The sequence below is a fragment of the Schistocerca gregaria genome, chromosome 3, assembly GCF_023897955.1.
Source record: "Schistocerca gregaria isolate iqSchGreg1 chromosome 3, iqSchGreg1.2, whole genome shotgun sequence".
In the NCBI taxonomy this organism is placed as follows: domain Eukaryota; kingdom Metazoa; phylum Arthropoda; class Insecta; order Orthoptera; family Acrididae; genus Schistocerca; species Schistocerca gregaria.
In genome coordinates, this window is record NC_064922.1 from 84,345,280 (window position 1) to 84,371,060 (window position 25,781).

At 40.8% G+C, this 25,781-nt stretch overlaps 1 protein-coding gene across 6 annotated transcripts in view; it reads right to left on the bottom strand.

The window, feature by feature from the left end:
- The window catches only part of LOC126354686 (collagen alpha-1(XVIII) chain-like), a 2,024,079-nt gene that overhangs the window by 37,082 nt on the left and 1,961,216 nt on the right, over positions 1-25,781 (bottom strand). For 4 of the 6 annotated variants that reach the window (XM_050004490.1, XM_050004489.1, XM_050004493.1 and 1 more), the window contains 2 exons: positions 10,116-10,190; positions 1,013-1,137 (listed from right to left, as the gene is read on the bottom strand). In XM_050004490.1, coding sequence (XP_049860447.1) covers positions 1,013-1,137; positions 10,116-10,190 — 200 coding nt within the window. The remainder of the gene's footprint in view (positions 1-1,012; positions 1,138-10,115; positions 10,191-25,781) is intronic. The other 2 variants (XM_050004491.1, XM_050004494.1) reach the window with 1 other exon arrangement.

The following is a 25,781-nucleotide window of genomic DNA, read 5'->3' on the forward strand; positions in this document are numbered from 1 at the left end:
AACACCACAAATATGATTAGATTCTCTCCCATTTGCACATTTTGTTTCCAGCTCATTTTACCTCAGTCTGAGGCCATGAAGATTCCGCAGATATGATTTCACACTATTACCAGTCCGTGGGCATTCTGAAATGGCTGGAGTGTGTAGAAACAGTCACACTAATTAATTCAGAACAGTTTTCAATTCACAATATTTGTGCTTCGCTGGTCATCACTCCAAAGTGTACACATCAGGTCTGGTCACAACCTTCAAAGCTGTACCACTGGACTCTTCATCAGGTAGTGAGATCGTTTCGTACTTGTGCCCTTTCCATGTGTGTGCAAGCTTTACGGAAAAATTTTCCCTTACCCCTTCTGCTAGTCAATGCTGTTTGTGACATTCGATTCAATTGCTCCGCTCTTAATCAGCTTCCAGTACAGATTTCTGACGTAAATTGTTTAACTGTCAAGTAGTCTTAATGGTGCAATGGCAAAAACAACTTGAAATGTGGTAATCTGAAAAGTTGTTTAATATTTTATGCAAAGCAGGAATTAACATTATTTTTGCAAAACTTTCAGGATACTCTCAACAAAGTATCAGTATACTGAACAGTTATCTTCTGCAGTAAAGAGTTTGAGAATGCAAGTAAATATCTGGTAAAATTTGATAAAATAATATTTTACTGCATAAACATATAAAAATGAATTAATAAAAAAAAACCTCTTTAGCAAAATTTGTCTTCACTGTGGCTCCTGTCTGTGCTGTTACACGTATCTACAACCAAGACATCAATCAGGTGTCAGTGAGTGTTTAGTTTATACATTTTTGTCTACTACTTTTAGCCTGATCTTTCTGTTATTGCACAACTAAGGTGTATTAATAATAACCTCAATAGTAATCCTATTTCAACACAACTACAGTTCGTGTCAAAAACAGACATAATGAGAAACATGGTTGTAGTAGAATTACAAGGCTTATGCTATTCTGAATGATCAGTATTATATAAGTAATGATGTAACTGCAGAATACATACCCGAGTCATAGCTTCTGTGTTCTCAAATGTGACTGCACCGGGCACAATCTTGATGTTTGTAGCTTCGAAGGAGTGATGTCCTCTGCCACCAGCTGATGACTGCCCAGCAGGTGCTGGTGCCGCACCTTTGAAATGTCCCACAGCAAAGTGATACTAACTTACCATGGTATACAAAATGCATTTATATGTTCATATCTGTCATTCCAAAATTAGATGAAAATAAATACTCCAGAACATGCACTTGTCTCTTCTGATGTTCTACCCACCTATCTCCACAAAGGATAAACAAATCATCATTAATCATTAATTACAGTACTGCCAACCAATGAAAATTTAGGATGGAATAATAACAACTGAAATCAGTAGATTGCTAGTTGCCACATAGGCATTGAGTGGCAGTCAGACACACTTCTAGATATTATCAGCTATCAGACTAAGTCTTTCATCAATGTAGGCACAAGACACACATGTTAATCACATGATACACATCCACTGTCATCTCCAGGCACTAAGGCCATGTATGTGAGCTATGCATGTGTGAATGTACATGCATTTTCTCTATATGTGATGAAGGATTCAACCTGCTAGCTGATAATATCTGGCAGTCTTCTTTCAGTGCCCATCTGCCACTTGATGCCTCCACTATGTGGTGAGTACAAATGCATTCATTTCATTTGTTGTAATTAGCGTAATGGAAAATTCTGGTAGAATCTAAATAATTTAATGTTTAAAGGTAACAAGTGGCCAAATAGTGGAGCCTTCAAGTTGACCAAATACACATAAAATTGAAAACATTGCTAGCTTTCAGACAAATCCTTTTTCGAACTTGAGAATTGGTACTGACTGGGATAAATGGTTGTATCAACCGGAGTAGGCGTGGATAAAAGGAGTCAGGGAGGGGGAGAGATTTGTGGATGAGTAACTGACATTGGGAAGGGAGAGACAGTAGTTGTATGGGGGAGGAATGTAGCACGAGAAAGGGCACTTGTGATATGCGTGAGATACTTGTACAGATTAAAACACCGGGGTACATACTCATGCGCATCAAAATTTTAAATGTTGTGCTAATTTAAGCCCTCTGTCTTAATGAATAAAACATATCAGAACCATTTAAAACACCCGCTTGTTAGCATGCTGTGTTTGCATCAACCATCTGTTTATAATTATGCTGTACAGATGGAGGTGATATTTTAACTATTGGTGACGCCATTGGCACGATTGTTTTATGCATCTCCACTGCAGGATGTGATTTTAGTAAGTGACTAAAAGTTTTTGTGCTTGTAATACTTTGGTAATTTTCGTGGTTACTTAAAGCTATAAGTGGTTTTTCTTCTATCTCTGTTATGTTGCTAAGTTTTTTGCTAATGAAGGTGTCTTCCTGTTCAGGTGTATTTTTGTTCTGATGAAGGTATATTTAGATATACCGAAACAGTGGTCAAGGATTTCAATAAATATTTATTCTGCAACTATTTGACTGTTATCATTTACCATGAAGATTTTCAACAGTTGCTGCTTCACCCATTTTTAAAATTTTGAAATTACAGTATGTTTGTATGACAGGGAGTATACACGGACAAGGAAAAAAAATTCCTGGGTTTCCTGGTTAAAAATACACTTCCTCCCAGGTGAAAACACACTTTTTCTATGTTAAATGACAGTATATTTTCCATCAGAGCTGTAAAACTTATCAATCCTTTGAATGGTTATGGTTTTATACATGGCATAGAATTTCCTGGCACTTTAGAATACGAAACTGAGGGAAAAGACACATTTTGGAAATATCTTTGATGTGCAGCAACATGTACGTTGCGTATTTTTGTGTAACAAAAGTATACATTGGAATTCCACCAAACACCGCCTGTTACTTTCCGAATCATTGAAATCGATATCGCGATGCGAGTTTGTAACCCAGTCACAGCTCATGTCACGTGATCTCACCAGCCGATGACAGTGGATATTCAGAGCATTGGACATGTGATGTAGTCAGCCAAAAGCAACATCACTGTTAAGTAGCACAAACACACGAGCAGGGGAAGTTAACAGTTTAAATTAATATACACAGTGTTGCTACAAGAAAAGAAAAGGGTTCACGTATAATGTTGGTCTCTTAGGTCAATAAGCTGCAAGAGAAGCTAAGCTTTCACATCTAATGTTGATCTTTTTTGCGCGTGTTACACATTAAGATACATCACACAAACGTGCCTGTAAAATTTTCAATAATGACATAAATATTTAATCTTCAGAGTTTGAAATACTTCTAAATGGCTCATCATCGAAGAGTTGATTTTTAAATGAGAGTCAAACGCTCTGTTATTTAAGAAATTCATGGTACATTCTTGCACGTAGTTCAACTTATTCAAATGGATATTTACTTGGAAAATTATGCTTTTCAAACCACCATTCGCAATATTTTCCCATGATCTGTTAGTAATATGTTCGTTTCAGTAGTTGCCAGAGAGCACTGGTTAACAGGCACCACCGCGATTGCACAGCTACCAGTATGTAGGAAGCCCGTATGTATGTACGTCTAAAAAATTGAAAGATCATACATTGTGTCATAAAATAAACAAGACATCAGAGGGTACTCTAAGAGTATCGGAATTTCATTAACCATCCTCATATGTGTACATTTAAAGTGCATACTTAAAGTCCACATTCATATGTCCAGATTCCCAATGAAGTACACCTCGACCTGATATTAAGCTTTTCAATGTGGTTTTCGGGATGTAAATTTTCTTGGAGCACCAATACTGTATTACATCATGTTTGGTTCCTTATTATGGCACAATGCCATACATGCTAGAAGATGAAAACGTGCACTCAAAATGCAGCGAACAGTTGAACCTAGCCAGTACTGTGGAATTAAACATTTCGTTTCAAATACATTGACTGCTTATGCGGAAAAGGTTAACAAAAGTCAAATTTATTTAGCAAACAGACAAAAATAACGTCATTTTTCTGCAAGACAATTAATGCTTGACCATCAGAAAGGTGGAAACAAAATAAAATCTGAAACTAATAATATATTTTAGCCTTCCATAATTATGTGAATGTATTTTAATTCACTTGATAGCTCCCGGCCACAGACATCTGTTTTGTTTTCATTTGATGTGAAAGTAAACGAAGGGGAAACAGCAAAATCACTAAATGTAAACACGGGTCATGTGGAGACTACCAACTATAACTCAGACTGCTCTACACATCAGCCCTGGATATACGGTATTTGCTAACCAGGTCAATACTAAAAAAAATCGAATTTTCAAAAATATTTTCATCTTGTGGCGCACATCTTTCTGAAAAGCCTAAAACATAAATGTTCGAGGAAATGTGAGAGGAAAAGACGAAAGGATGTGAATTTTAACGGAGAGGATAAGGAATCATTCCAATCCTGGGAGCAGAAAGACTTACCTTAGGGGGGAAAAAGGACAGGTATACACTCGCGCACACACACACATATCCATCCACACATACACAGAAATATGTCTGGGGGGAAAAAAGGACAGGTATACACTCGCGTGCACACACACACACATATCTATCCACACATCCACAGAAATGTGTCTGTGTATCTGCCGATGGATATGTGTGTGTGTGCGCGCGAGTGTATACCTGTCCTTTTTTCCCCCTAAGGTAAGTCTTTCAACTCCCGGGATTGGAATGACTTCTTACCCTCTCCCTTAAAGCCCACATCCTTGCGTGTTTCCCTCTCCTTTCCTCTTTCCTGATGAAGCAACCGTTGGTCGCGAAAGCTTGAATTTTATGTGTATGTTTGTGTTTGTTTGTGTGTCTATCAACCTGCCAGCGCTTTCGTTTGGTAAGTCACATCATATTCATTTTTAGACATATTTTTCCCACGTGGAATGTTTCCCTCTATTTTATATAAATATATAGAGGGAAACATTCCACATGGGAAAAATATATCTAAAAACAAACATGGAGCACTTCCTTTCACGCCGATCACCTGCCACCCTATCTAAAACCTCTTTGCTCGTCACCTTAGCCAGCTTCATCCTGACCCACAATTCTTCACTTTTGAAGGCCAGACATACCAACAATTAAAGGGAACAGCCATGGGTACCAGGATGGCCCCCCTCGTATGCCAACCTATTTATGGGAAGAAGAACAACTCCAGAATTTCCTCTCCAACCTCAACTCCTTTGGTTCGATCAGATTCACCTGGTCCTACTCCAAATCCCATGCCACTTTCCTTGACGTTGACCTCCATCTGTCCAATGGCCAGCTTCACACATCCGTCCACATCAAACCCACCAACAAGCAACAGTACCTCCATTATGACAGCTGCCACCCATTCCATACCAAACGGTCCCTTCCCTACAGCCTAGGCCTTCGTGGCAAACGAATCTGCTCCAGTCCTGAATCCCTGCACCATTACACCAACAACCTGAAAACAGCTTTCGCATCATGCAACTACCCTCCCGACCTGGTACAGAAGCAGATAACCAGAGCCACTTCCTCATCCCCTCAAACCCAGAACCTCTCACAGAAGAACCCCAAAAGTGCCCCACTTGTGACAGGATACTTCCCGGGACTGGATCAGACTCTGAATGTGGCTGTGTATGTATGGATGGATATGCGTGCGTGTGTGTGTGTGTGTGTGTGTGTGTGTGTGTGTGTGTGTGTGTGTGTGTGTGTGTGTGTGTGCGCGCGCGCGCGAGTATATACCTATTCTTTTTCCCTCCTAAGGTAAGTCTTTCCGCTCCCGGGATTGGAGTGACTCCTTACCCTCTCCCTTAAAACCCACATCCTTCCATCTTTCCTTTTCCTTCCCTCTTTCCTGACGAAGCAGCCGCCGGTTGCGAAAGCTCGAAATTCTGTGTGTGTGTTTGTGTGTTTTATTCATTGTGCCTATCTACCGGCGCTTTCCCGCTTGGTAAGTCTTGGAATCTTTGTTTTTAATATATTTTTCCCATGTGGAAGTTTCTTTAGTGGATAGTATTATTTGTAATCAGGAGAACAAGAACTCTTCAGAAAATTTGCACTCTTTATTGCCTATTAGCTAATAACTTGCTGTTTTATGTGACATAAAATTGAATATAAGATAGATCAATAAAGACGAGAGACAAGCAAGAAAGTACACATTTCTTCAGTCCTTAGATAATACCCTCGATTAGTGTGGTTTTTCGATCTGATTACATCTATTTTGCCACTGTCTGATATAAAACAAAATAGGCCTTTCTAATATAGCAGCAATTTTGTAATACTCACCAAATAAACAAGACTGCTTTGGCAAAAATGGTCATTTTTATAACACGGCTGAATATAATTCATGAAGTACCAATATCAAATGCATATTAGGCCTACTACAAGCAACAAGCTTTATGTTAGGAAACAGTTTCACATTTCATTCATACGCACCAGTTTCTCAAGCATGAGATCGGAAAGTAGTATTACGAAATTTTTATATAAATTTGGAATTGTCTTATTCTTCCATAATTTGTGTGATGTCCCTGTTTCTTCTCCTTCCTTGTTCTAACAAACAATCTTGTCATCACCAATTCTGTAACTATTATTGCCATTGTCAAAATTTGTTCACCAATTAACTTCACTAACCCTGCCAGAATCACCGGTTTAATTATCCCGTTATTATTCTCCAGTTAGGTGTTGTTACATGTCCGTACAATACGTTTTCTGCATTTTTTTCAGAATAGAGCTTAAGCGGCTGCTAGCCGGGGACTTTACAACTGGTCCTTACTAGTGTAGCAATCTGGCCAAAAATTTTCTGTGAAGATTTCATTTTTTTGGATACACGAAGAAGATAATACGTTATCTTTCTCATCCGTTATTCATGTTACCAATTATTTCCATTCTGGTAGTCTGAGTCTATGTCTTTCGCTTTAATTATAACAATGCTGACCATTCACAAACCCAATCCAACCAGATGATCAGACAGTGATTGGCATCTGTTCAGCTTTACTCCGCTCAGCTCATATAGCCCCGTCCTCTTTTGTCTGTGGAAAGTTTATTTCTAGATGTGACAAGGATACTCCAGACAGAGACATCACATACACTATGCACGCATTCAAAAATCAACTTATGATTCATACAGAAATCAACTTAAAATGTGTTAAAAAATGTTCATAAACCAACAGGAATGAATAAACGATAGACCAACGTGCGCTGGATGCTAGGCGCTTTATGAAACAATTCCCCCCCCCCCCCCCCCCCCCTCAAGAATCTGAATCTGGTGCCCCCTTTTCCAGGTTGCATCTAGCTGCTTGCTGCGACTGCTTGCGCAGCCAACAACCACATTCCTGCAGCCAGAACTGGGTGAATCTACTACTCAAACGCGACTCAACTGCTCATGCACGTGAGTGCGCTCGTAACTCCTAAAATGAATCTAATGTAAACAGTTGTGACTTCATGCTCATGGGAGGCAATTTTTTTGTTATGAAGCATTGTATAGTCTTCCTAAAGCCTTTGACACTTTTGTTTCTGGCAGACGCTTGCATGAGCACTGTGTGCAGTTGTTGTATATGGCACATTTCCTTTGCAATTTATTTTCGTTTTTTTCTCTCATTTAGGTTTTATTATTGAAGTATTATTTTGCAGTAGCAGGATACAGTAATATCCGTTTTAAAGTATAGGTTCTTACCAGTCAAAACTACAAAAATTTAACAGAAAATTAAAACAATGAAAAATACGCGGAATTGTAAAAAATTCCCAGGTTTTTCCCAGATCTTCCCATTGTCCCGGGTCGTATACACCCTTTATGATATCTTAAACACCAAATTTAAGGCTTTGGCTTTTGTTTTGCTATCTTCTACTGTCACACCAGACTGGTCAACAAGCAACTGGATGGAAGCCTTAGAATAACCTAGCAATTTTACATAGGAGTCTTTGGCCAGATCTTTTGCTAAGGTATGATGGTAGTAGTAGCTGCATACATCACATATTTTCACACACACACACATAAATCTGTACCAACCTTTGCCTGTCATCATTTTCGCATTCTCTTTTCAACCGAGAGTGCAACTGTCTTTGCATCCTCACCATTTTCTCAATTTCACTGTTAAACCAGTTTTGGTCTTATACCACTTACTAGGCACATACTTGTCCCGAGTAGGATTTACAATCTGTTTAAAATTTTCCCATAAATCATCAATGTCGATTGTACTGGAACTAAATGATGTCAGTTCAGTGTCTAAATGAGACACTAACAGCTGCTTATCCCCTCTTTCTAGCAGAAACACTCTCCTAGCCTTCTTGACCAATTTATTAACTTTTGTAACCATAGTTGCTATGATGAGATCACGATCACTAATCCCTGCCATACCGATACTTCTGATAAGGTCTGGCCTATTTGCAACTACGAGGTCTAAGATATCTCTATTGCACATGGGATGCTCAAACAGCTGCTCAAGACAATTTTTGGAAAACATTCTCAGAAGACTGTGTGTCTGTACTCCTTAAAACGAAACTATAGATGCCCCAGTATATACTCAGAAGTTTAAAGTCACCTCAAACTAGTACTGATTGGTCTGTGTATTTACATGTTAGTGACTGTAGACTTTCCTTGAGTGGCTCTAGAACTGTGACAGTGGAATCTAGTGGTTGGTTAAAACATTCAACAATTAACTTTGTTCCATGATAATTTGAACTCAAATGAAAACCACAAACAGCCAATTGCCTACAGAGTCTTCCCCTCACAACAACTGACTATGAGGTATGTCTATTATTGCCTATGTCCCTTATTACCTGATCTTCATTCTCAGTTCTCACTAGTTTTGGGACATTATCCCCCCCCCACACTATTTGCCACACTGCTCTGTTGATTATTATTTGTACTGTGCTTCCCCTTTTCATAGGATCGTATTCTGATTACGAACGTATGGGGCATCTCTACGTGTTTATGTTTGTGACACAACTAACCACCTGAAGATGCTGTTTTAACACAGCAAAACTGGTCACAAATAACTCATCAATTAACAGCTGTTAGCAGTTTCATTCCACTTCAATTAATCAAGAATTTCAATGGGTGTGACTGCCCGTACTATCAAGTTATATGTACCTTTGTTTCACGTAGACCTGTTACACAAGGGCAGAAAACTTTACTGTCACACCAACACTCAGTATCAAACTCAATAGAGACAACATTTTTGTCATCTGCAGTGCTCACTCCCCCTTCTGTGGTGTCTGCTATACATTGATTATTCACTAAGTATCTCAGACTTTTCTACTTCAGGTTTCAGCCAGCTCTCAGTCCCAAAAATAATTTGAGACTGATAACCTTCCTGGAGGGAAGTAAGTTCAGAAAGTTTTTTATGAATACTTTGATAATTTACTGATAAAATTTTGACAGTCAAATTGTCTTTACTCTGAACATTGTCCGGTTTCACTATCGGCATCTCAAATGGTGAGTATTCGTCGAAGTATCTAAAACTACCAACTAGTCTGGAAAACACAGGAAAAGGTACATATGTAACTTGGTGCTCTGGGCACGTGAACAGGTGACAGCAGAGGGCCTATCATTCACTCATCCTGCACCCACACACTATTCCTTGCAGTCTCACCCTCCCAACCCCCTCCTCCGCATAGTCACAGATGCAGATGCCCATGTCACATTCCTATCCTGTGAACCTGCTGTCATCCTCCCAGCAATCAGCCACCTGCCCCACACTTCCTGACTCATTTCTCACCCCACCCACTCAACCTGCCGCTACCCCACGTCGCAGGCTGGCTCCACAGACAGGATTCTTATGGAAGGTTGGAAACTTCACACTCTTATTTATGTCCCTTTTGAAAACTTGACACCAACGCTACTCTGCGAGTTGTTACCTTCTCTCCTTAAATTATTTACACTATCATTATATCTTACTGAGAGCCACTGGTGGCCTAAACATAGTGGAAAGAGTAAAGATAAACACGTGCAAAAGTAAAAAAACAATTGCTGAAACATAACAGCACATGTTACTAATTTGTTAAATCAGCTATTACTATTTTTGTTTGTTTGCTTGAGTGTCATATGTGCAAAGTAGAAAAGTTTATGCAGAACCTCTGTAGGGAAGACAGCATGCAGGAGAGAAACTGGACATGCATATAATGATGAAACCCAAAAAAAGTAATAGTCTAAGTACATCATTACCAAAAGCCTCCTTCAAGTCCTTTAAATGTTTTAACTCTCTCAGTGCCTTCAGCTCTTCGAGGCTTCCTCTTGGTCCTTAATCACAGAATGGGCAGCATTAAAATAGAACATTTTATTCAGTATCTTCTGCAGCAATACTAAAGATGAATCTCAAATTTTAAACTGGTAACTTACAAGTTACAATATTTGGACATTTGCAACTATGTCCTTACATGGACTTGTAAATGACATTACCAGTAATGAATCAAGCTGAAAATATTGGTTATTTTCAAAACATAACTACAAAGTGTAAGTAACAAGATCCAACAAGATCCAGCAAAACTGAGGGAACTCATCTAAACCAAATAATGTAAAATTTGGGATGAATTAACAATATGAATATTTAAGATAATGATGGAAGCTGAAGAAAGAAATTACAATGTGGCTAGGACTTGAAGTTACTTCATGCGGATGGACACAGGCAGACAGTGTTTGTTGGTAATAAGGATCACCCTGTGGCCAAACATGCCTTGGCGCACGGCCAGCACATCTTGGCACAGTGTTACACCGTCCAGGTTATCTGGATACTTACCACCAACACCAACCTATCAGAACTTCGGAGATGGGAACTCGCCCTTCAGTATATCCTCTCTTCTCGATATCCGCCAGGCCTCAACCTCCACTAATTTCAAGTTGCCGCCGCTCATACCTCACCTGTCTTTCAACAACTTCTTTGCCTCTGTACTTCCGCCTCGACTGACATCTCTGCACGAACTCTTTGCCTTTACAAATGTCTGCTTGTGTTTGTGTATGTGCGGATGGATATGTGTGTGTGTGTGCGAGTGTACACCTGTCCTTTTTTCCCCCTAAGGTAAGTCTTTCCGCTCCCGGGATTGGAATGACTCCTTACCCTCTCCCTTAAAACCCACATCCTTTCGTCTTTCCCTCTCCTTCCCTCTTTCCTGAAGAAGCAACCGTCGGTTGGGAAAGCTAGAAATTCTGTGTGTGTGTTTGTCTCTCTATCAACATACCAACATTTTCGTTTGGTAAGTTATATATATATATATATATATATATATATATATATATATATATATATATATATATATATATAAACCAAAAGATTCCATGACTTAACAAACGGGAAAGTGCTGGTAGATAGACACGATAAAAAAACACACAAATACACACACAGAATTTCAAGCTTTCACAACCAACGGTTGCTTCATCAGGAAAGCAGGAAAGAAGGAAGGAGAGGGAAAGACAAAAGGATGTGGGTTTTAAGGAAGAGGGTAAGGAGTCATTCCAATCCTGGGAGCAGAAAGACTTACCTTCGGGGGAAAAAAGGACGGGTATACATTCGCACACACACACATATCCATCCGCACATACACAGACACAAACACAAACACACCAAGTGGAATGTTTCCCTCTATTATACACGGACACAAGCAGACCAAGTGTATGTGTGGACGGATATGTGTGTGTTTGCAAGTGTATCTTCCTATTTAATACTTCCTCATTAGTTATGTGATCTACCCATATAATCTTCAGCATTTTTCTGTAGCACCACACTCCATAAAATACTTTCAGAAAAGACTTCCTGACACTTAAATATATACTCAATGGTAACAAATTTCTGTTTTTCAGAAACGCTTTCCTTGCCATTGCCAGCCTACATTTTATATCGTCTCTACTTCGACCATCATCAGTTATTTTGCTCCCCAAATAGCAAAACTTATTTACTACTTTATGCATCTCATTTCCTAATCTAATACCCTCAGTATCACCCGATTTAATACGACAGCATTCCATTATCGTTGTTTTACTTTCGTTGATATTCATCTAATATCCTCCTTTCAAGACACTGTCCATTCCGTTCAACTGCTCTTCCAAGTCCTTTGCTGTCTCTGACAGAATTACAATGTCATTGGCAAACCTCAAAGTTTTTATTTCTTCTCCATGGATTTTAATTCCTACTCTGAACTTTTCTTTTGTTTCCTTTACTGCTTGCTCAATATACAGATTGAATAACATCAGGGATAGGCTACAACCCTGTCTCACTCCCTTCCTAACCACTGCTTCCCTTTCATGCCCCTTGACTCTTATAACTGCCATCTCGTTTCTGTACAAATTGTAAATAGCCTTTCGCTCCCTGTATTTTACCCCTGCCACCTTTTGAATTTGAAAGAGAGTATTCCAGTCAACATTGTCAAAAGCTTTCTCTAAGTCTACAAATGCTAGAAATGGAGGTTTGCCTTTTCTTAATCTATTTTCTAAGCTAAGTCATAGGGACAGTACTGCCCCACGTGCTCCAACATTTCTACAGAATCCAAACGGATCTTCACCAAGGTAGGCTTCTACCAGTTTTTCCATTCATCTATAAAGAATTCGTGTTAGTATTTTGCATCAGATGGTAGAGTTTTGTCAGGGCTGGCTCTCCCAAGGCTATCAGTAGTTCTAATGGAATGTTGTCTACTCCTGGAGCCTTGTTTTGACTTATGTCTTTCAGAGCTCTTTCAAACTCTTCAAGTAGTATTATATCTCCCATTTCATCTTCATCTACATCTTCTTCCATATCCATAATATTGTCCACAAGAACGTCGCCCTTGTATAGACCATCTATATGCTCCTTCCACCTTTCTGCTTTCCCTTCTTTGCTTAGAACTGGGTTTCCATCTGGGCTCTTGATATTCATGCAAGTGGTTCTGTTTTCTCCAAAGGTCTCTTTAATTTTACTCTAGGCAATACCTATCTTACCCTTAGTGATATACACCTCTACATCCTTACATTTATTCTCTAGCCATTCCTGCTTAGCCATTTTGCACTTCGTGTGGATCTCATGTTTGAGACGTTTGTATTCCTTTTTGCCTGCTTCATTTACTGCATTTTTGTATTTTCTCCTTCAGCAACTAAATTCAGTATCTCTTCTGTTACCCAAGGATTTCTACTAGCCCTCGGCTTTTTACCCACTAGATCCTCTGCTGCCTTCACTATTTCATCTCTCAAAGCAACCCATTCTTCTTCTACTGTATTTCTTTCCCCCCTTCTTTGTCAATCATTCCCTAATGCTCTCCCTGAAACTCTCTACAACCTCTGGTTCTGTCAGTTTATCCAGGTCCCATCTCCTTAAATTCCCACCTTTTTGCAGTTTCTTCAGTTTTAATCTATGGTTCATAACCAATAGATTGTGATCAGAGTCCACATCTGCCCTAGAAATGTTTTACAATTTAATACCTAGTTCCTAAATCTCTGTCTTAACATTATATAATCTATCTGAAACCTGTCAGTATCTCCCGGCTTCTTCCATGTATACATTCTTTTATGATTCTTCAACCAAGTGTTAGCTATGATGAAGTTATGCTATGTGCAAAATTCTACCAGGCGGTTTCCTCTATCATTTCTTACTCTCATTGCATATTCACCTACTATGTTTCCTTCTCTTCCTTTTCCTACTATCGAATTCCAGTCACCCATGACTATTAAACTTTCGTCTCCCTTCACTATCTGAATAATATCTTTTATCTCATCATACATTTCATCAATCTCTTCATTATTTGCGGAGCTAGTCAGCATATAAAATTGTACTACTGTGATAGGCGTGGACTTCGTATCTATCATGGCCACAATAATGCTTTCAGTATGCTGTCTGTAGTAGCTTACCCATGTTCCTATTTTCCTATTCATTATTAAACCTACTCCTGCATTACCCCTATTTGATTTTGTGTTTATAAACCTGTAGTCACCTGACCAGAAGTCTTGTTCCTCCTGCCACCGAATTTCAATAATTCCCACTATATATCCATTTCCCTTTTTAAATTTTCTAACCTATCAGCACGATTAAGGGATCTGACACTCCACGCTCCGACCCATGGAATGCCAGTTTTCTTTCTTCTGATAACAACATCCTCCTGAGTAGTCCCCGCCCGGAGATCTGAATGGGGGACTATTTTACTTCCGAAATATTTTGCCCAAGAGGATGCCATCATCATTTAACCACACAGTAAAGCTGCATGCCCTCGAGAAAAATTACACCTGTAGTTTCCCCTTGCTTTCAGCCGTTCACAGTACCAGCACAGCAAGGCCGTTTTGGTTAGTGTTTCAAGGCCACTGCACGGCTAACTGTATCGTTGAGGCATGCAAGCCTCCCCACCAACGGCAAGGTCCATGGTTCATATGCTTCAACAAATGAGCACACACAATATGCAATATGTCCCACAGGTGATGACTCATGGCGTAAGTACCTATCTGGAAAGGAATATGACCATAAAAACAGTTCTCCAAATGCTGTAATTGATGTAACTGAACCCATATTCATAGATTCGTCACAGGCAAATTTATTGGTAATGTGCCTACATCAGGAAACATAAAATCCTACTGAAAGTGTGAACAATTTAATTTGGATTAGGATTTTTACAGATACAAACACTGCACTATGGAGTGTATGATGCAGTTGCAACATACAATGCTGCAAACATTATAAAATGTGATGTGCTGAAAGATTTAGGTTTACAACCAGGAAATACCACCATTTCCACAATGCGCCTCATTGAAGAAGAAAGACTAAGAGGTGCAGCAAGAAGAGACAAAAGTTACGACATACAGTAAAAGGAAAGAAGAGACCCATGAAAAGAAAACAAACACTAGAAAAAGAAGACAATCCATTATATGGGGTGGCAATGTATTAAAAAACTTTGGAAGCCATTCTGCAAGTTTCAAATTTTCATATTTAAGGAACATTATCTCAAAAACTACTAACAGTAGATGAATCAAGATTACATACTATATTGTTCATCTCATTCCTTCATTGTTATAACAGATTGTAAAAGAAATACTGTATAATTAAGGAGAAAAGATGCAAAATTTTAGAGAAAATATTGGCAACATTTTAAACAAATTGTAAAACAAAAACCAATAATTATTTCTTAATGTGGCATTATAACTTTGTAGGGAAATACTCATTGAAAATGTTGTCCAAGTTCCAGAGCCATATGTTTCATGGTGTAAGAAAAAAGTGTTCTTGTATTTGCTGAAATTAACATGGAAGAGACAGAATATTCCGGCTCCCCTTAATTTGAGTTTCTGTCTGTGCACCTTGATTACAAGACCATGGAAAATTTACCTTCTCTTTCCTGTTGCTTTTAAAATGCACTCTACTTGTTTTATTTATTTGTCATTGGTAATTTTACAGGTTTCATCAAATCAGTATTTTATGAACTCAAAGTGCAAACCTAAAATATTCAATACTAAAACAAACATTAACATTTTCCACAACAGAAAAGGTTTTCAGTCAATCAGTTATACAGTTACATTTAGAATTTTTTTAATGGCATTGGATGAAGAACAGGAAACCTGCTAAAATTTTTGAGGGCATTTATTTTGTTCTTGCTAGACTGTGCATCAAGATGAACTTGCCTAGTTTCTGCCATTTTGTTTGTGAACTGCTGTCTTAGCAACGCATTCCTTAATGTTCTTGCTGCTAAAGAGTGTATATGTAAGACAAATTTTTATTATTAGTTTTAATAGTTACAGATATCAGTGGAATGTTCCCAAATGTGTAAGCTATATGAGATACGCGACTGAAAGAGCCTAGAATGTGTCACATGAAGATAAGTGTTATGAAACACATCCTCAGTTTACATACGGTGTAGGTCCTTGCAAGATCTTCTCAGAACAGACTCAAATCAAAGTGAATTCCTGCAACTTTGACATATTTATTTTTAAACAATGGCTAATCCTGTATGGAATAATGATAATCTTATGATAAGGATACACTGCTACTCACCATATAGTGGAAATATTGAGTCGCCGACAGGTACAACAAAAACACTAGTAAACATGGAAGCTTTTGGCCAGAAGGCCTTCTTCTGAAATAGCCATCATACACACACAAACATTCATGCAAATGCAGCTAACACAAGCATGACCACACTGTCTATGGCTGTCGAGAGCAGACAGCGAATAACTGCGCATGGTGGGAGAAGCAATGTGGGTGGTGGTGGTAAGGAGGAGACTGGAGCAGGGAGGGGAGGGAGAGCATGATATGGGTGGAGGTGCTGTTTGTGGGAGCATAAAGGGATAAGGTGGAGATAGGGTTGGGCAACTAGATGCAGTCAGGAGGTTAGACACAGGGGAGGGGGTGGGGGAAAGGGGGGATGGGGAGGCCAGAAAAAGAGACAAGTAAAAACGCCTGTGGGTGGCTTGTGGAATAGAAGGCTGTGTAGAGCTGCAGTGGGAACAGGGAAGAGGCAGCTGGATGAAGGACAATGACTAATGAATGTTGAGACCACAAAGGTTACAGGAACATAGGATATATTACAGGGAGAGTTCACACCTATGCAGTTCAGAAAAGCTAGTGTTGGTAAGAAGGATCCAGATGGCACAGACTATGAAGCAATTATTAAAATGAAGAAGATGGTGTTGGGCAGTGTGCTCTCAGCAACTGGGTGGTCAAACTGTTTCGTGTTTACAGTTTGTCATGGGCCATTCATTTGGACAAACAGCTTGGTGGTTGTCATACCCAAGTAGAATGAAGCACAGTGGTTGCACGTTAGCTTGTAGACCATATGACTGGTTTCACAGGTAGCCCTGCCTTTGATGGGCTATATAAAGCCCGTAACCAGACTGGAGTAGGTGGTGGTGGGAGAATATATGCGACAGGTCTGCTGCAGGGATAGGTGCCATGAGGCAAAAGATTGTGAGCAGGGGTCATGTAGGGACTGAAAAGGGTACTGTGTAGGTTCGGTGTGTGGCAGAATACCAATGTGGGAGGGGTGGAAAGGACAGTGGGTAGGACATTCCTCATTTCAGAGCATGATGAGAGAGAGTTGAAACCCTGGTGGAGATTGTGATTCAGCTCCTCCAGTCCTGGGTGATAATGAGTCACAAGGGGTATGCTCGTCTGTTGCAGGACACTGGGACTTTGGGAGGTAGTGGGCAACTGGAGAGATAGGCACTGTGGATCTGTTTCTGTATAAAGTTGTGAGGGTAATTACAGTCTGTGAAGGCTCACTAAGACACTTGGCATATTTTGAGAGGCACTGCTCCTCACTAAAGATGTGATGGCCATGGTTGGCTAAGCTGGATGGGACTTCTTGGTACAGAATGGGTGACAGCTGTCGATTTGAGGTACTGCTGGTGGCTGGGAGGTTTCATACGGACAGAGGTAATGGTGTAGCCACTTTTGAGGTGGAGGTCAACAATGAAGAAGGTGGCTTGTTGGGTTGAGGAGGATCAGCTGAAGTGAATGGGGGAGAAGGTGTTGAGGTTCTGGAGCAATGTGAATAGGGTGTGGTAACAGGCTGAAAATGTTGGTGTACGAGAGGAGAGATCGTCTCAGTGGGGGCGCAGTTACCAGCCACAGTGTGGCGTTCAGGCAGCATGTAGAGGGTAATGGTGTGGGGAGTGTTAGGAATGAGGACCTTCGAATTTTAGGTAAGACTGTAGATCCCACTGGATTTCTAGAATAGGGTAACTGTGGTGGGATTTGTAGGTGGATGAATCTGTCAGCTGACAGAGTCCTTCTGCCAGGCAATCCTTGCAGTTAAAACAACAGTGATGGAGCCTTTGTCAGCAGGTGGGATTATAAGGTGAGGATGAGATTTTAGGTAGTAGATTCAGTTCTTTGTGTGGATGTAAGATTAACTTGCACATTGAGGGATTTGGTGAATGATGGTGAGACAAGGTTTGAGGTTAAGAAATTCTGGAAAGTTAACAGGGGGTGATATGGGGGCAGTGGGAGTGGATCATGCGTGGGAGGAGGAGTTAAGTGAGTCAGGCAGGGTTCAACATTAGTCTTAGGTTGAGTTGGATTGGGAAGGTTGATGGTGAACAAGTGTTTCCACTGCAGGGACTGGGAGAAGGAGAGAAGGCTTTTAACAAGTCCAGCATGATTGAATTTGGGAGAGGAGCAAAAAGTAAGGCGTTTGGGAAGGACTGGTACTTCGGTGGGGCTGAGGTTTTTGGAGGAAAAAGGCATGACTGTGTTTTGGGTCTTCTTAAGTTCTGGATTCTGTACACTGGTACAAGGAAGTTTTTGAGGGTGTGGCAAATGCAGTAGGGCTGTGAGGCAGGGTTTGTCAGCTATGAGGGGATGTGGGGAGAGCTTTGGAGACTGTTGTAGAGATGGTGGATAGCGGTGGTCAAAGGCAGTAGTAGGAAGTGAACAGACTGGAGAGTTTTTCGAGGTGGTGTTGTGCATGCCTCTCTAGTTCCTGGAGGACAAGAGTTTCAATGCCTGAGATGGGAACCAGGAATTTGGGACTGCATGGCAGGAGAATTTTGCAGATGGAGAGGAGGTGCTGCAGGGAGGTTTGGGCTTGATTGCCATGGTTTTGCAGAACTACGCTGGTGAGGGTTAAGGGCTGGCAGAATCTGAACAGATAGAACTCACTGTGGAAGGAGGGGTCGCTGCCAGATAGTTGCCAATTTGATAGTAAGGCCACCTGGGGGGGGGGGGGGGGGGGGGATTCCACGAGCCAAAAAAATTTGCAATAATACACTAAAACATGTGAAAAACGACAAAAAGGCCATAAAGTGTGAAGTATGGGCAACCACGATGAAACCTAAGGATGTAGGCCGATAGAGAAGGGTGAAATCCAACCAAAAACAATAAGATCAAAGATAAAAATAAATGAAAAGTCTGTAGTGTGGGCTGCAGGTCTGTGGACGGATACGTAAGAAGAAGGGGAGCAACAGATGTGTCCCGATCATGTGCAATAAGTACGTGCAAACTGGAGTACAAGAGGAGAAAGAGAGAGATGAGGAGGGGTTGTTGCAATGAGGTACAAATCTGTGTGGTACTTGAAGATATGGAAAAAAAAAAAACATGCGAAAACACATGATACTGATGCAAAAAGTGAGATTAATTTGATGGTTTAGGTCTAATGATAATGGTGGGAATAATGTGGGATGCTGCACCAATAATCAGTGCTGTCTTGTAGCCATTTGCTGTGTGCAAATGAGATGGTCGATACATTGTGGCTTGCAAGTAAGGATAAGTGGTGCAGTTTGAAAGCTGACATGTAGAACACAGGAAAGAAGAGAAAGACATGGAAAAGAAGAGAAAGAAAAGGATAGACACTAATACGAGTATAGTAGTATTAGAACACAGTGACAAAGGAAAACAGCACAGGGTTAAGGGAAGGAAGAAAAGCTGTTAGGTCAAATCAAACAGTGGTAAACCCTGGATGGAATAATGACAATATTACAAAAAGGATAGATCACTACTCACTTTGTAACGGAGATGCACAACAAAAAGAATATGAAACACATAAGATTTCGGCCAGAAGGTCCTCTTCAGACATGGACAACACACACACACACACACATATTCACGCAGATACAGCTTGCACACATGACCACTGTCTCTGGCTGCTGAGGCTGGACTCCCAGCAACTGCCCATGATAGGAGAAAAAAGCAGTCTGGGTGGTTGAGGTTTGGAGAGGGTTGGGGTGGGAGAGCAAGGTACAGGTGGGGGACAGTAAAGTGTTGTTAGTGAGAGCATACATGGATGAAGTGGAGAAAGGTTAGTGCAGCTAGGTGCTGTCTGTAGGAGTGAGAACAGGGAAGGGGACAGCTGAGTGAATGGCAGTGACTACTGGAAGTTGAGGCTAGGAGGGTTATGTGAGCATAGGATATACTGCTGGCAGAGTTTCCACCTATGTGGTTCAGAAAAAGCTGGTGTTAGTAGGAAGGATTCAGATGACAGCTTGTGAACCAGTCATTAAAATGGTCTGTGTGCTCAACAACTGGGTGGGCCAATTATTTCTTGGCCACAGTTTGACAGAGGCAATTCATGCAGGCAAACATATTCATGGTCATCATGCCCAAGCAGAACGAAGCACAGGGGTTGCAGCTTAGCTTGTAGACCACATAACTGGTTTCATAGGTAGCCCTGTCTTTGATGGGATTGGTGGAACAGATGGTGGTGGGAGGATTTATGGGAGAGCTCTTGCAATTAGGTCTTCCAAAGTGATATGAGACAAAAGGCAAGGGGCTAACAAAAGGAGTTGGGAGCAGGAGTTGTGAAGGTATGGACAAGGATACTGTGTAGGTTTGGTGGGTGGCAGAATACCACTGTGGGTGGTGTGGGGAGGTTAAGGGGAATAGCAGTCCTCATTTCTGAGCATGACAAAGAGATAGCCAAAACCCTTGCAAAGAATGCAGTTGAGTTGCTCCAGTCATGGATGATACTGAGTCACAAGGGGAACATTCCTCTGCAGTCGGACGGTGGGATTTTGAGAGTTGATGGGTGACTGGAGAGATAAGGCATGAGAGATTTGTTTTTGTAAATGGTTAGGAGAGTAATTACGGTCTGTGAAGGCCTCAGTGAGACACTTGGAATATTTCAAGAGGGACTGATCGTCACTACAGATGCAACAGCCATGGGTGGATAGGCTGTATGGAAGGGACTTCTTGGTATCCAATGGGTGGCAGCTGTCAAGGTGGTGGTTGGGAGATTTAATATTGGGGAAACCATTTTTGAGGTGGAGATCAACATTAAGGAAGGTGGTTTGTTGGGTTGAGAAGGGCCAGTTGAAGAGAATGGGGAGTAGTAGTTGATGTTCTGAGGAATGTAGTTAGGATGTCCACATACTCAATCCAGATCACAAAGATGTCATCAATGAATCTCAACCAGGTGAGGCATTTGTGATAGTGGGTGGTAAGAAGGATTCCTCTGGATGGCACATGAACAGGTTGTCACAGGATGGTGCCATGTGGGTGCCAATTACCATACCCTGGATTTATTTGCAGAGGATGACTTCATTTGAGAAGTAATTGTGGGAGAGGTAGTAGTTGGCCATGGTGACCAGGAAGGCGGTTGTAAGTTTGGAATCCATCAGGCATTGGGAAAAGTGATGTCCAAAAGCAGTAGGCCATTGGCATTAAGGATGCTACTATAAAAAGAAGTGGCATCAATAGTGATGAGAATGGTGGTGATGGAACAGGAACTGCAGGGAATCTGTGGAGGAAATGTTCTATATCTTTCACATACATCAAAAAAAGTTTTACATCACCTTCGTTCTGAAAGTTCCGAAACCTGTACAGCAAACTGGAATAGAGATCAACATAAACATCATTTCTGCCCTTTTTATTGCTCATGAAAACCACACAATGCATGTTGTACCACCATACAGCGAAACCTTCAGAAGCGATGGTCCTGATTGCTGTACACACCGGTACCTCTAATGCCCAGTAGCATATCCTCTTGCACTGATGCATGCCTGTATTCGTCATGGCATCTGACCACAAGTTCGGAGCTACTGTTGGTCCAGATTGTCCCACTCCTCAACAGCGATTCACTTAGGTAACTCAGAGTGATTGGTGGGTCACATCATCCATAAACAGCCTTTTTCAATCTACTCCAGGCATAATGCCATTTTCACTCTGCAGCAGAGTGTGCGCTGATATGAAACTTCCTGTCAGATTAAAACTGTGTGCCCGACCGAGACTCGAACTCGGGACCTTTGCCTTTCGCGGGCAAGTGCTCTTGCCATCTGAGCTACCGAAGCACAACTCACGCCCGGTCCTCACAGTTTCATATCAGCACACACTCTGCTGCAGAGTGAAAATCTCATTCTGGAAACATCCCCCAGGCTGTGGCTAAGCCATGTCTCCACAGTATCCTTTCTTTCAGGAGTGCTAGTTCTGCAAGGTTCACAGGAGAGCTTCTGTAAAGTTTGGAACGTAGGAGATGAAATACTGGCAGAAGCAAAGCTGTGAGGACTGGGCGTGAGTCATGCTTTGTTAGCTCAGATGGTAGAGCACTTGCTGCGAAAGGCAAAGGTTCCGAGTTCGAGTCTCAGTCGGGCACACAGTTTTAATCTGCCAGGAAGTTTTACCCCAGGCATGTTTGATAGGGTTCATGTCTGGAGAAAATACTGGCTACTCTAGCGGAGCAATGTCGTTATCCTGAAGGAAGTCATTCACAAGATGTGCATGATGGGGACACAAATTGTCATCCATGAAGACAAATTCCTCGCCAATATGTTGTTGATATGGTTGCACTATTTGTTGGAGGATGGCATTCACACACTGTACAGCCGTTACAGTGCCTTCCATGACCATCAGCGGCATACATCAGCCCCACATAATGCCACCCAAAACGGCAGGGAACCTCCACCTTGCTGCACTCGCTGGACAGTGTGTCTAAGGCATTCAGCCTGACTGGGTTGCCACCAAACACATCTCTGACAACTGTCTGGTTGAAGGCATATGCAACACTCATTGGTGAAGAGAATATGATGCCAATCCTGAGTGGTCCATTTGGCATGTTGTTGGGCCTGTATGTACCACACAGCATGGTGTCGTAGTTGCAAAGATGGACCTCACCATGGACATCGGGAGTGAAGTTGCGCATCATGCAGTCTATTGCGTACAGTTTGAGCAGTAACATGATGTCCCATGGCTGCACGAAAAGCATTATTCAACATGGTGGTGTTGCTGTCAGGGTTCCTCCGAGCCATAATCTGTAGGTAGTGGTCATCCACTGCAGTAATAGCCCTTGGGCAGCTTGAGTGAGGCATGTCATCGACAGTTACTGTCTCTCTGTATCTCTTCCATGTCCGAACAACATCGCTTTTGTTCACTCTGAGATGACTGGATACTTCCCTTGTTGAGAGCCCTTCCTTGTACAAAGTAACAATATGGACGCGATCCGACCGCGGTATTGAATGCCCAGGCATCACTGAACTACAGACAACACGAGCCGTGTACCTCCTTCCTGGTGGAACAACTGGAACTGATCAGCTGTCGGACCCCCTCCAACTAATAGGTGCTGCTCATGCATGGTTGTTTACATCTTTGGGTGGGTTTAGTGAAATCTCTGAACAGTCACAGAGACTGTCTCTGTGTCTGTGATACAATATCCACAGTCAATGTCCATCTCCAGGAGTTCTCGGAACCAGGGTGATGCAAAACTTACTTTGATTGGAGGGTTGGCTGCGGGTAATATGCTGAAGGTGTTGGTCTATAAGAGCAATGATTCTCTCAGAGAGGGCACAGTGACTGGACACTATGGGGCATCCTAGGTGGTGGTGTTTATAGACTTTAAGAAGCATGTAAGGATTGCAGGGAGTGTTAGGGATGAGAAGAGTGACTTTGGGGAGAGGCTCTGGGATGTGCGTAAGGATTTGAGGAGAGGTTGGAGATTGTGCTGGATTTGTGGAATAGGGTCACTGTGGCACAGCTTGTGGATAAACGAATATGACACCTGCAGAAGTCCCTATGCCAGGTAGTCCTTGCAGTTGAAAACAACAATGGTGGAGCCTTTGTCAATAGGTGGGACACTAATGTTGGGATCAGATTTTAAGTGACAGATTTTTGATCTTTCTGCAGATGTAAGGTTAACTTGCATGTTGAGGGAGTCAAGGAATTATACTGAGGCAAGGTTCTGTTGATTTGGTGGCAGTGGGAATGGATGACGATTGAAAGCAGGAGTGAAATGAGGCAGACAGGTTCAACATTGGTCTTAGGTTGACTCTGATTGGTACGGCTGGTGGTGAAAAAAATGTTTCCACTGTAGGGATCAGGAGAAGGCCCTTAGCAAACTAATACAAATGTTGATATTGCCTATATGAAAATTAAAGAGACCTTTGGTGAAAAGAGAACTACTTGTATGAACATCAAGAGCTCAGATGGAAAACCAGTTCTAAGCAAAGAAGGGAAAGCAGAAATGTGGAAGGAGTATATAGTGGGTTTATACAAGGGTGATGTACTCGAGGGCAATATTATTGAAATAGAGGAAGACATAAATAATGATGAAGTGGGAGATATGATACTGCATGAAGAATTTGACAGAACACTTTTAGACCTGAGCCGAAACAAGGTCCTGGGAGTATACAACATTCCATTAGAACTACTAATAGCCATGGGAAAGCCAGCCCTGACAAAACTCTCTCATATGGTAAGCAAGATGTATGAGACAAGTGAAATACCTCCAGACTTCAAGAAGAATATAATAATTCCAATCCCAAAGACATCAGGTGCTGACAGGTGTGAAAATTACCGAACTATCAGTTTAATAAGTCACAGCTGGAAAATACTAATGTGAATCTTTACAGAGGAATGAAAAAACTGGTAGAAGCCCACTTTGGGGAAGATCAGTATGGATTCTGTAGAAATGACATGTGACACAATACTGCCCCTACAACTTATCTTAGAAGCTAGATTAAGGAAAGGCAAACCTACATTTTTAACATAGACTTAGAGAAATCTTTTGACAATGTTGACTAAAACATTCTCTTTCAAATTCTGTGGCAGGGGTAAAATACAGGGAAGAAAAGAGGCTATTTACAATGTGTATGAAACTACATGGCAGTTATAATAGTCGAGGGGCATGAAAGGGTAGCAGTGGTTGGGAAGGGAGTGAGACAGGGTTGTACCCTATCCCTGATGTTATTCAACCTGTATATTGAGCAAGAAATAAAAGAAACAAAAGAAAAATTTGGAGCAGGAATTAAAATATACGTAGAAGAAATTAATACTTGTAGGTCTGCCAAGCAGAGAGATGAAGCTTGCACAGGATAGAGCAGCATGGAGAGCTGCGTCAAACCAGTCTCAGGACTGAAGACCACAACAACAACATGTTTTTTGTGTAGATTAGTAAGCCCAATTTCTGGGGTCAATTGTGGTCATTGAATTGCCCAGTTAACTATTTGCGATATCTAACTGGTAAGTCCAATAAGGGAGTGATGTGACAAAGGAAGTTGGGATAATTTTATTTGTTTTGCCATCTGCTGCCTTAAAATTCATTTTGTTTTCAACTAATGAGCCTTAGCATAATCTGCATTTTCATAAAAGATAAAGGGTGGCCTCCAGTTTTAAAGAATATAACACCAGATCTAATTTTGTGCTTAATTTTATATATGTAATTGATTTTCTAATTTATTTTGACTATTACTAGTTAATACTATTGTGACAGGGTGAAATCAGTAATTGTTTCATAACTTAAATTCTATTTAGTAATTTTAAAGTATCCATTTAGCTCTATTTGAAAACATCTTAGCAAAGTCAGCCCTTAATTATTTCCAAAGTAATTAACAGTTTTGTCAAAAGTATTGTTTGTGTAACAATGTATGTTAATTTCATCATGTAAACAAATAATTCAGTCTAAACGTGGTAGTAGAAGAAACTGTTAAAAGGGATGAATATTTCAATGTATTCAGTTAATTTAATGAGTTAAGTTTTAATTGTAATTTCTGTAAATCTAACTTCGAACAATGTGTTGTTTCAGCACTTATTATTATGAGGATATATATGGGCCCAAGTTTTGGTCCCGACACTGTCAGTCCACAGCCAAGTTTCAGATGAGGAATCTGTGTTGGTTAGAATGACAACAATGCACCAAATTAACAGTGAAATAAGTGTTACACCAATAGTCCGTGTGTTAAAGCAATGACAGTGTCTGATCAATTTATTTGAAAGACTGTGAAATGTGTGGTTATGCTTTTACTGCTCATAGACTTTCAACAGGAAACTATTATAGTAGCATGTGGATGTTTGATTGCAACCTATTAATGACTCTTTTCGAAAATTAAACAATAGGGTACTAGCCATATAGCTGTGTATTATTGGTGAGTTGTGAACAATGAAAGTAAAGCACTGTGAAATGCAAATGTGCACCTGTCGGCTACATCATTTAAAGTAAACAGTACTGCACTTCCACCCCCTCTTCTTTCAGCCAG